The sequence below is a fragment of the Lutra lutra genome, chromosome 8 (genome assembly GCF_902655055.1).
Source record: "Lutra lutra chromosome 8, mLutLut1.2, whole genome shotgun sequence".
In the NCBI taxonomy this organism is placed as follows: Eukaryota; Metazoa; Chordata; class Mammalia; order Carnivora; family Mustelidae; genus Lutra; species Lutra lutra.
The window spans coordinates 22,054,742-22,067,685 of record NC_062285.1 but is presented as its reverse complement, the minus strand read 5'-3'; the positions used below and the strand labels follow the sequence as shown (position 1 = coordinate 22,067,685).

General features: G+C 40.6%; 1 protein-coding gene across 1 annotated transcript in view; it reads left to right on the top strand.

Annotated features, from left to right (window-relative positions):
- The window catches only part of TMEM236 (transmembrane protein 236), a 35,009-nt gene extending 25,503 nt beyond the window's left edge, over positions 1-9,506 (top strand). The window contains exon 4 of the mRNA XM_047741192.1: positions 8,796-9,506. Within this exon, the coding sequence (XP_047597148.1) occupies positions 8,796-9,373 (578 nt within the window). The 3' untranslated portion in view covers positions 9,374-9,506. The remainder of the gene's footprint in view (positions 1-8,795) is intronic.
- The last annotated feature ends 3,438 nt before the right edge of the window (positions 9,507-12,944 follow it).

The following is a 12,944-nucleotide window of genomic DNA, read 5'->3' as shown; positions in this document are numbered from 1 at the left end:
TGTTGCTTTAATGGCTATTTCTTCTTATTAAATTATACAGTTTCTTAAATGCATGACAATGATGATTTTTATTGAACTTGTACACTATCTCCAGTGAATCATGGACCACCATGTTCATGGACCACCATGAACATATATGCAGGGACCCACCCTTTGGGTACTCACCAGAGCGGTCTTTTCACAACACATACGTGTTAGCGTTCCCTACTGATCAGTACACTAGGGGAAGGTTGTTGGGGTCTCAGCATATACAGTTAACTTCTTCCGGTTAAATGCCTAGACTAGCAATTTCTGGCTTGAAATATATGTAAGGTTTTAAGGCCTGGCATCCGCAATTTCTTAAAAGTTCCACGGACAATAAAAGTTCTGATACCGGCCCTGGCTGAGAGCCCCTGGTGATAGGAAGTATTGGGAATTCTGATGCATCCCAGGTTAAAAGCTGAGAGCCCAAATCCAAATTCCTGAAGCCATTTGCTTTCCAGATTTCATTGAAATGGAATGCAGCACACTTTAACCAGATAGAATGTAAGAGATGCCACAATAAAGGCAAGGGGGTGGGGGTGGGGGGCGGGGAGAGGGACACTGCTTTTGTCTGAATAAAATAAATGGCACTTTGAGTTCCCCTTTGTTTCTTTTTAAGAAAAAGCTTATTATACAATATGAACCCAACGTGTGAGCTGGGTTTCCATAATGTGTTTTGCAATGGGTTTAGAGAGTACGTATGAGGAACACTGTGTTCGGGGCTATGCCAAAAAGGGGGAGTATTTCCTTTACACCCTCCTCTTGCTTTTTAGAAGAAGGAAGTTTCAGAAAAGTACGTACATTAGTTCCAGGATTTTTCCCTCCTCTCAAGAAATAAGTAGCTATTTACCAGAATGGGATGAGAGAAGGATAGAATTTCTGATTTATACCTTCTAATGAAGTACCAGCTGTCAGGATTAGGTCAGCGTGTATCGGGCCAGGAACTGTATTGTGGCGATCCCCAGGCCAAAAGACAGAGGACATAAGGGTACTATTGAATTGTGACCTTTGATTAGGACAACTTCACATGATTATAACAATTTGGTATTCAATTGTTGCTTTCTTCCTACATGGGGAACATTATGAACAATTTCAGTATCTAAAGTGAGATTCTTGAGGGTTGCAGGATATTTTCAAAGTAAATATTTTAGGGAGACTGATGGAAATAAGGGAACATGAAGAACTCAGCCTGCATTACTTTGTTACAATACTGAGCCTTGTTCTTCCTATCATTATTAGTCAGCAAAGAGTATGGCCCCAGATTGAAAGTAAAGGCATAGGTCCTTGATTTTGAATATATAGATTTCCTTGGGGTGCCCTGGGGGTGGTTCATTGGGTTAGGTGTCATCTTCAGCTCGGCTCATGACCCCAGGGTTCTGGGATGGAGCCCCATGTGGGCTCTCTGCTCAGCAGGGAGCCTGATTCTCTCTCTTCCTCTCTCCCTCCCCCAGCTTGTGTGCTCTCTCTGTCAAATAAATAAATATAAAATGGTAAAAAAAAAAAATCTCGATTTTCTTGTCTTGGAGTGAAGAGAACAAAGTAGGTTGAGCTGATGGTCTACATAATGTATGGACTTTCTGGGTCATTCCATGTTAAACATGGTGGGTCCTTTGTATGGACCACCATTTTGTTGCTATTTCAGAACCCCAAGTCCCTCTATTTCTGAGTAGGGGGGTTGTTTAGTCTGTTTCCTATGAACTCACAAACACTGTCTTCTTGGAATCACCCATAGACATTTTTGTTCCCTGACTGGTGACTCCCGATGCCTCCAGGGTCTGGGAAGCCTTGGCAATGTCTTGAATCAGGCTGCTGCTGTAGGAGTCATCTGCTTGTCCCAGTCCTGCTGGGCAGTGCCGGGGACACTTTGCACTGGCTGGCATCCTGGGCCCAAAGCCATGTGTGACATCCTCTCCCACCGTTGAGTACCCAGGCCCTGCTGCCAGGACCTCCTAATGTCCCCCAGGGCTGTGCTTGTTGGCTTTATCCGCTGCCTGGTCTCTCTTATAGAGCTCTCTCTGGGACCTGGGCAGGCGGCAGTCTTAGTGGCTGACCCTGTGCAGGACTCCAGAGGCCCTCTTGCTGGTGAATGGACGGTGGAGGGGCGTGCATTGTTATTCCATGTGGTTTGGGTGCTTTGACCTACTTGTCTTCGTGCACATTTCCCCCTCAAGACGCCCATTGCTTGCTTATGCGAACAGACCCCGGAACAGGAATGTCTCCCATCTTTCATACGGCAAATCTTTAGGGAGGATCTCTTGTATACCAGGAGCTCCGCTAGGTCCTAGGGGTACGGTGGTGAGTGAAAACAGGCAAAGTTCCCCCTTTTATGAAGCCTTCGGTTTAGTGGACATAATAACACATCAGTGAACTACACTAGCAAATGGGTATAATTAAAGCTGAGGCAAGTGCTTTGAAGGCTAAAAACAGGCTCATTCCCATTTGGACACAGGTGTCCATTTTTGTCACCCAGCTTGGGTTCCTGCTGTGATTCCAAGATTTGGTCTATGTCCAAGCACTTAGTAGTAGAGGCATTTCAAACCATTTCAGAGTTTAGAATTATGTGTATTTGGAAATAAGATACCCATATGCTTTTTAACATTTTACTTTATTTGTTTTATTTAAATTAGTCAGTATTATATAATGGATAATTATCATATATCAATGCATATTATAGATTTATAATTGTCTATATAATATACTTAGTATATTATAATGATTAATTATAACATTATTATATATAATATAGTATCTTGTCCGGGAAGATAGTCTTTAAACTAGCCAGGCTTCAAGCTGCAGAAGACAAAAGAATTTTCTGAATATTTTACCTTGCCTAAAATCTAGAAATGATACATTTGTTTCTTCTCATGCTTGGGAGGGAACTGGGATTGAACAGACTTTGGGATGTACTGGGAAACAGTTCAATGCTTTTTCTAGAGAAAGTCCATGAGCTCTTCCAGAATTGCTCATGGGTTGAATATTTGTCTTGACTTCATTATTATTATGAATTATAATTATTTGGTGAAAACTTGCACACCATTTTGAACACAGGCAGTGGTATACTGGTCAGTGTTTAAACCACTGTCTCTCCAGAGGGTGCAGGGGAAAACTTTTTGGCCCCTGCCCATAAATGGGAGAGGGGGTAACAGTGTAACTCTAACCAAAGTTTAACAAACTGTGATCACTTTTACTATTTACTATGTTCTTCTATTTAGTGATTGTTGGGTTTGATGTGTTTAACACACATACAACTGTTGCTCCGTTTGTCAGGCACGATTTTAAATGTTCTACACATACCAACTCGCTCAGTCCTCATAACTGCCCTGTGAGGTAGATGCTGCTTTCATCTTTTATAACTTGTCAACAAAGCTCCTGGTCTTCCAGAGCTCAGATGTGCTGCTGAAAGGAAACAAACTCTCCACAGTCCAGCTGAGTTTAGGAAGTAGATAGCGTCAAAGCAACCATGTATATAAATGCCCTGTTGTGTCTTTTAATTTATTACGTTTTTTCCCTTAGTTTCCAAGATTATGACCAAAAGTGTTTTGTGTGCTTAATATACTTTCAAATATTTGTAATGATTAATAATTTTCTTTTTGTCTAGATTTTTTTTCTCAGAGTGTTAATTCTAGTTCATTAGCATTTCACATTCTCTAGAACATTTTTTCTCTCAGGAAAAATAGATTTGGGGTTCTGTTAATCAAGGCTAGTCTTTTTTTTTCCGAATACTTCTTTGATCTCCTGGCTGCCGTGAATTGAGTAACAGTCTCATTTCACAACAGTTGCCTCAGTGGCCTTGAGAACCTCTCTGCTGATGATTCCATGTCCTTTCTGGTTCCTCTGCCTTCCTCTCTCTCTTTCTTCCATTGAGCTCAGAAGAAAAGTCCAAAGCCTTTACCATGTCTGACTCTGCCATATATGATAGCGTGATCTAGGGGCAAAGGGTTTGAGGTTCAAGTTCTGGTCTCTCTACTTGCTAGCTGTGTGACCTTAGAAACAATTGTTGATCTTTCTGTGCCTCTGTTTATGCATCTTTCATGTAGGAAAATAACAGCATCTATGGCATAGAGCTATTCTCAGGATTAAGTGAATTAATGCAGAGAAAGGGCTTGGGACAGTGCCTGGTATGTAGGGAGCACTTACTAGGTTTGAGCTCCACCCCTCTTCTTCCCCCTCTGCCTCCCCAGCTCCTTACAAAACTTGCCTCTTTCCATCACTGTGGCTGAAAGATCTTTACACACACGCTCTTTCTACCACCTAGTTCCTTTCTCCATTCTTCACCTAATTCATTCCTACTTATTCTTCAGGTCACTGCTTAACCGTCACTTCTCAGATGAGCCTCCCTGACCTCCTGTCTCACTCAGACCTCTACGAGAATTTCTCATCACAGCACTGACCTTCCTTTTAAAGCCCTGCCGCATTTTATTCTTCTGTGTTTATTGATGTGATCCCAGGTGACAGCATGGTCAAGGTGGGAATGTGGCTTCCATTCTCGATGCCCAGCTGAAGTTTGGTCTGGCCCTCTATGATCTGTCTGTTCCCAAAGGACAGCTGGGAGACTCGCTAGTGCATTTTTACTATCGCCTCCATTCCTGTCTTGGTTTTCAGTGCCTGTCCTTGTGATTCTTTTTATTTATTTATTTATTTTAATTTTTTAAGTAATGAATTTATGTTTCATCGTTAGCTTTTCCAGTAAAATTTCAGAATTACACAGACATTCTAGATTTTAATTGGTCTTTAGTAATTCATACAATGTGTATCCTTCTCTGACTTCAATGAGTATTTCATTCTGAATGGGAATAATCTCCTCATATTTCATGCATCAGCCTGTCATATTTCTTTTTTTTTTAACTTTATTTTTTTCGGTGTTCCAAGATTCATCGTTTATATTTAAATAAGTTATATTTCTTTCCTAGTCTCTTTCCAAGAGGAATGCATGCTCACTTCAGAAAATTCTCCCTTACTGGTTTGTTACATTGTTCTTAGGTTTTCCTTGTAAGCTATCTAACACTTTGGGGAATAAGTTAGAGATGGTAATACATCAATACAAAGAAATAATCAAGGGGCACCTGGGTGGCTCAGTTGGTTGAGTGACCAACTCCTGGTTTAGGCTTAGGTCATAATTTCAGGGTTGTAGGATCGAATACCCTGTTGGGTTCCACACTGGGTGCAGAGTCTGCTTGTCCCCACTACCTCTGCCCCTCCTGCCGCTGATGCTCTCTCTCTCTATCTCTCAAATAAATAAATAATTAAAAAATCCAATAAAATAGACATGAGTCACCTACTTAAACATTTACCTGTGATTAAAATTATATGTTCTTTTTTTTTTTTTTAAAGATTTTATTTATCCATTTGACAGAGAGAGATCACAAGTAGGCAGAGAGGCAGGCAGAGAGAGAGGAGGAAGCAGGCTCCCCGCCGAGCAGAAAGCCCGATGTGGGGCTCGAACCCAGGACCTGGGATCATGACCTGAGCCGAAGGGAGCGGCTCAACCCACTGAGCCACCCAGGCGCCCCAAAATTATATGTTCTTAAGTATTTAGTTCACACAGTGAAGATAAAAGGTTGTTTTGGAGACTGGCATCAGATGTAGGGGGCTACACAGAATGGCTTTTACCTTTACTTTTTGCAGGGAAATGGTAACCTCTAGAGAAATGTGTAGACTTTTTTTTTTTTAAAGATTTTATTTATTTATTTGACTGAGAGAAGAGAGAGCATGAGAAGGGGCAGGGTCAGAGGAAGAAGCAGACTCCCTGCCAAGCAGGGAGCCTCATGCAGGGCTCGATCCCAGGACTCCAGGATCATGACCCAAGCTGAAGGCAATCACTTAACCAACTGAGACACCCAGGCACCCTAGATTTCTTCCTTCATGCTTAAATCTTTTGTGGATTTTGCACAAATAAATATCCTTTTCCCCCAATAGAATACTAACAACCACAACAGAAGAACAAAGTGGAAATTTGAAAAAATAATGATTTGGAGGGGAACTAGTTATTGAATCAAATGGGATAGTATTGAGCACATGAAAGTTTACATTGCTTGGGGGTAAATTTGTGGGTATATTCTAATGACCAAACAGTTTCTTGGCATCTTCAGTACTACCTTGCCCTCTGGCAGGCCAGCAGAGCTCTCCAGCCAATAGTTCTAGTACTTCTCCCTTGGAAAGAAGGCAACAGAGTCCCTGCAACCCCAAATCTAAGCTAGTTTCTATTGAGCTCTAGAGAGATATGAAGCTCCCAACCCCACTTTCACCAAATACCCATGGGTTGGGACTTTAGTATTTTATTAAAAATGAACTCTAGCTAAGAATTCATTGTTCATCCTGTGGCTCTTATCCTCAGATATTAGGATTCTTACTGACTGTTTAAAAATGTTAACGTGTCATGTCTTAGCTTGCCACTTCCTGGCATTGAAACAGTGCTGAATTTGCAATCAGCCTCCAAAGCCCACATTATACACTGCATTATTGATGTTGACAAAGGAATTTGGATTTCCATTCAAACAGTTTTAACTACAGAGACAGGTGAAGGAGAGTTCTCCAGGACGTAACATACTCTAAGAAACATAATTTCCATGTTGTTTTCCTTTCTTTTGTAAAACGAGAGATAGAACTGATGCCAGTGTGCATCTGAGTTTAAAAAGAGATGATTTTATGAGTATTAAAATAATAGTAATGAGTATATAATTTTCTTTCCTACCTGATTATTGTTTATTAAATGATACTCATTCATGCTACTCTGTCATCTAAGGTTGGTAAAGAAGTTTCTAAAGGTCTTACCATTTTCTATAAATGATTCATATCAGAAGTACTATTTCATCAAGAATTTAGATATCTTTTTATTTTATTGATTTATGCAATTTGCACTTAAAATTTAAAAAAGGAAAACAGGTTTGTTCTTTAAACAGCTCCTATTTATAGTAATCATTTTATTAATCATTAATCATAATAATTTATTTATTTTAAAATGTTTTCATATCAGTTCAATATAGTTCAACAAATTTTTATTGACTTCGTGTCTCTAACCTTTAGAGCTATTCAGTATAATGACTTCTTTAGATTTTGTCTTATTATATTGCTTAATAGGTAATGATAAGCATGTTTGCTGAGTAAACTTTGCTAAGACCTAACAAATTCTTAGAAAAAAAAATGGTGCTTAACTAAATGAATGTTTGAGAAATAATGTGATCTACTATTCATGTACAGGAACCACACCATCAACGTTGGTGGTTAAGTATTTTTTTTTTTAAGATTTTATTTATTTATTTAACAGAGAAGTCACAAGTAGGCAGAGAGGCAGACAGAGGGGGAGGGGGAAGCAGGCTCCCCACTGAGCAGAGAGCCTGATGAGGGGCTTGATCCTAGGACCCTGAGATCATGACCTGAGCTGAAGACAGAGGCTTAACCCACTGAGCCACTCAGATTTCCCTGGTGGTAAGTTTTGAGTTTTGAGGATCCCTCTGTAATTCCCCAGCCTCAACACCCATGTCGCACAGAGAGGCACACGCGTGGGTGCACCCACATGCTCACACACAGTGTGATGTTCATGAGAAAATATCCTCCTTATTCAGATGACTGTCGTGTTGATCAGGGATAGCCTTGTGGCCACAAACAAATTGCTTTAGTCTAATCAGTTGTACTTACTGGTTAAAAACTCTGAGGATAGTACAGCTTAAAAAATCTCAGACTGTGCAGCACCCTTCACCAAGATTTTCTTATGGTCGAACAGATTCTGTCTTAGGACCAAACTCCAAGCTAGAGATCTGGGTTGTAGTGATCCCTGTGGACATCTTATAAAAAGTGACAGGATTGGACCATTGGACTTTTAGAGTCATTTGATTTTATGATATGTGCATGTTTTATAATTAGCACATGACGTATTGCCTCTAGACAGTAATAACAGCCATAAAGTTAAGACATTGTCAATTGGGGTCAAACAAATCTGGGTGTAAATTCCAACTCTGCCCATTACCGTGTGTTTGGATTGGTGTGTCATTTCACCTCTCGGGCTGCAGTTTCTACATTTATAAAGTGGGACCATAATCCCCATCTGTCAACTTTTTTCCTGAGGACTAAATGAGATAATGTTTGGAAGTACTTAGCTCTCTAACCAGTAATGGCTAGTACTGTGAAATGGTAACATGACTTGGGATCCATATATAGAAAAATAGAAAAAGAAGAACATTCTCTGCCTTTGAGTTTTTTTAATTTAAGATTTTTAAAATTTTTTTAATTTAAGATTTTATTTATCTGACAGAGAGAGAGATCACAAGTAAGCAGAGAGGCAAGCAGAGAGAGAGGGGGAAGCAGGCTCCTCGCTGAGCAGAGAGCCCCACGCGGGGCTGATACCATGACCTGAGCTAAAGTCAGGAGCTTAACCCACTGAGCCACCCAGGTGCCCCCCTCTTTTTGTCATTATGCTTCCCATTGAAGTTCCATGTGTGAAACAGACGTCAAATAAGAGAACACTCACAATTTTATCTTTAAATTTTAGCACTTAAATTTACAAAAAATTGAAATGAAATTTTAATTTACATAACGTTTCAACAAGTTTTTTTTTTTTTTTAAAGATTTTATTTATTTATTTGACAGACGGAGATCACAGAGAAGCAGGCAGAGAGAGAGGAGGAAGCAGGCTCCCTGCTGAGCAGAGAGCCCGATGCGGGGCTCGATCCCAGGACCCTGGGATCATGACCTGAGCCGAAGGCAGAGGCTTTAACCCACTGAGCCACCCAGGCGCCCACGTTTCAACAAGTTTTAAAATTCAAATCTATTTGTTGCAGGTGACGACAATAGGCACATCCATACTTTGCAGCAAATAAAAACTGTGACTGACCAAGTGAAACAAAATGAAGAAAGCACTTCCCCTCCGCAGCCGGCCAGGAGGACCGAGGCGTCACTGCCACAGTCAGCGAGGACACAGAACCCCTCTCCAGTTCTGGCGAGACCCCAAGAGCCCTCTTTTCACTCAGGAATCCTGGAAGCAATGTCCCGGCAGGATGATCGTGCCCAGATCTTCCTGTGGAGCTTTCTGCTGTGGTCTGACACCATAGAAATGGTGCGCGTGGCTGGCCACGCCGACGTGTACAAGTCAGGCTGGCTATACCCAGTCTACATATTCAGTTTTATTTCTCTCCTTCGAATTATATTAACTCCTCAGAACCCTCTTCTGAATTCCCTGGGCATCCTTCTCCAGGATTTACCCTTTATTTTTGTTAGACTTAGTTTGGTCATTGCCCTGGGAACTATCACACCCGTATTGGGCCTTTGTAAAAACATCCTAGTGACTGTCTCTTATGTGTACTTCAATTACTTAACCACATTCAGGGCTTTCTCTACCTTCGAAACATCTTCATTTTAAAGAGAAAATGTAATAAAGTCAAACCTCTTCATTATGTGTGTGTACATATTTGTAATTTTTTTCTTTCTGGGGCTGAAGTTTTTGTACTATATAAAGAAATGAGGAATACATTGTAGAGAATACACTTTTTTTTTTTAAAGAACTGTAGCATATCACTTTTTCAAAAATGTATTCAAATGATGTTAAATTTAAGCAAAGTTTTATTCTTATGTTAACTCCCCTGGGTCTCTAGAAAATGTTAGTCATTTTAGTCTGTTATGTATACCACACTTTTTCTCAGAACACTCTCTATTAAAGCCTTAAAAAAATTAGAACATGTTTTCCCACTAAGTTAATTTTAACCATGCATTTGTGAAAAACAATATGTAAAATCTTAAGATTAGGAGGAGGAGTCAAGATGGCGGAGAAGTAGCAGGCTGAGACTACTTCAGGTAGCGGGAGATCAGCTAGATAGCTTATCTAAAGATTGCAAACACCTACAAATCCCACGGGAGATCGAAGAGAAGAAGAACAGCAATTCTAGAAACGGAAAATCAACCACTTTCTGAAAGGTAGGACTGGCGAAGAAGTGAATCCAAAGCGAAGGAAAGATAGACCGCGGGGGGAGGGGCCAGCTCCCAGCAAGCGGCGGAGCAACGGAGCACAAAATCGGGACTTTTAAAAGTCTGTTCTGCTGAGGGACATCACTCCAGAGGCTTAACCAGGGTGAAGCCCACGCGGGGTCAGTGCGGCCTCAGGTCCCGCAGGGTCACAGAAGGATCGGAGGTGTCTGAGTGTCGCAGAGCTTACAGGTATTAGAATGGGGAAGCTGGCTACAGAGACAGAGCCGAGGAGTAAGCTCTAAGCTCAGGGTTACCTTGAACCGGTCGCAGGCTCAGTCAGCTCGGAGCGCGGCCGGAGGCCAGGGTGGCGGGAGTCATTGGGCGCTGTTCTCTGAGGGCGCACTGAGGAGTGGGGCCCCGGGCTCTCGGCTCCTCCGGGCCGGAGACCAGGAGGCCGCCATCTTCATTCCCGCCCTCCGGAACTCTACGGAAAGTGCTCAGGGAACAAAAGCTCCCGAAAGCAAAGCCGAGTGGATTACTCAGCCCGGCCCCTGGGTAAGGGTGGTGCAACTCCGCCTGGGGCAAAGACGCTTCAGAATCACTACAACAGGCCCCTCGCCCAGAAATCAACAAGAAACCCAGCCAGGACCAAGTTCACCTACCAAGGAGTGCAGTTTCAATACCAAGGAGAGCATCAGAATTCCAGAGGAGGAGAAAGCAAAGCACGGAACTCATGGCTTTCTCCTCATGATTCTTTAGAGTTGCAGTTAATTTAATTTTTTTTTCTTTTTCAATTTTTTTTCTCTTCTTCTGCCAATTTTTTTTAACTTTTACCCTTTTCTTTTTTAACGTTTTTTAACTAGTTTATTTAATATATATATATTTCTTCTTTTTTATATATTTCTTTATTCGTGTTCTTTTTTTTTTAATAGTTTCTTTCTTTTTTTTTCTTTTCTTTCTGAACCTCTTTTTATCCCCTTTCTCCCCACTCACTATTTGGGATCTCTTCTGATTTGGTTAAAGCATATTTTCTGGGGTTATTGCCACCTTTTTAGTATTTTACTTGCTCCTTCATATATTCTTATCTGGACAAAATGACAAGGCATAAAAATTCACCACAAAAAAAAAAAGAACAAGAGGCAGTACCAAAGGCTAGGGACCAAGTCAATACAGACATTGGTAATATGTCAGATCTAGAGTTCAGAATGACGATTCTCAAGGTTCTAGCCGGGCTTGAAAAAGGCATGGAAGATATTAGAGAAACCCTCTTGGGAGATATAAAAGCCCTTTCTGGAGAAATAAAAGAACTAAAATCTAACCAAGTTGAAATCAAAAAAGCTATTAATGAGGTGCAATAAAAAATGGAGGCTCTCACTGCTAGGATAAATGAGACAGAAGAATTAGTGATATAGAAGACCAAATGACAGAGAATAAATAAGCTGAGCAAAAGAGGGACAAACAGCTATTGGACCACGAGGGGAGAATTCGAGAGATAAGTGACACCATAAGATGAAACAACATTAGAATAATTGGGATTCCAGAAGAAGAAGAAAGAGAGAGGGGAGCAGAAGGTATATTGGAGAGAATTACTGGAGAGAATTTCCCCAATATGGCAAAAGGAACAAGCATCAAAATCCAGGAGGTTCAGAGAAACCCCCTCAAAATCAATAAGAATAGGTCCACACCCCATCACCTAATAGTAAAATTTACAAGTCTTAGCGACAAAGAGAAAATCCTGAAAGCAGCCTGGGAAAAGAAGTCTGTAACATACAATGGTAAAAATATTAGATTGGCAGCAGACTTATCCACAGAGACCTGGCAGGCCAGAAAGAGCTGGCATGATATATTCAGAGCACTAAACGAGAAAAACATGCAGCCAAGAATACTATATCCAGCTAGGCTATCATTGAAAATAGAAGGAGAGATTAAAAGCTTCCAGGACAAACAAAAACTGAAAGAATTTGCAAACACCAAACTGGCTCTACAGGAAATATTGAAAGGGGTCCTCTAAGCAAAGAGAGACCCTAAAAGTAGTAGATCAGAAAGGAACAGAGACAATATACAATAACAGTCACCTTACAGGCAATACATTGGCAATAAATTCATATCTCTCAATACTTACCCTGAATGTTAATGGGCTAAATGTCCCAATCAAAAGACACAGGATATCAGAATGGATAAAAAAACAAAACCCATCTATATGTTGCCTACAAGAAACTCATTTTAAACCCGAAGACACCTCCATATTTAAAGTGAGGGGTTGGAAAAGAATTAACCATGCTAATGGACATCAGAAGAAAGCAGGAGTGGCAATCCTTATAGCAGATCAATTAGATTTTAAGCCAAAGACTATAATAAGAGATGAGGAAGGACACTATATCATACTCAAAGGATCTGTCCAACAAGAAGATCTAACAATTTTAAATATCTATGCCCCTAACATGGGAGCAGCCAACTATATAAACCAATTAATAACAAAATCAAAGAAACACATCAACAATAATACAACAATAGTAGGGAACTTTAACACTCCCCTCACTGAAATGGACAGATCATCCAAGCAAAAGATCAACAAGGAAATAAAGGCCTTAAATGACACACTGGACCAGATGGACATCACAGATATATTCAGAACATTTCATCCCAAAGCAACAGAATACACATTCTTCTCTAGTGCACATGGAACATTCTCCAGAATAGATCACATCCTCGGTCCTAAATCAGGTCTCAACCGGTATCAAAAGATTGGGATCATTCCTTGCATATTTTCAGACCACAATGCTCTGAAGCTAGAACTCAATCACAAGAGGAAATTTGGAAAGAACCCAAATACATGGAGACTAAACAGCATCCTTCTAAAGAATGAATGGGTCAACCAGGAAATTAAAGAAGAATTGAAAAAATTCATGGAAACAAATGATAATGAAAACACAATGGTTCAAAATCTGTGGGACACAACAAAGGCAGTCCTGAGAGGAAAATATATAGTGGTACAAGCCTTTCTCAAGAAACAAGAAAGGTCTCCGGTA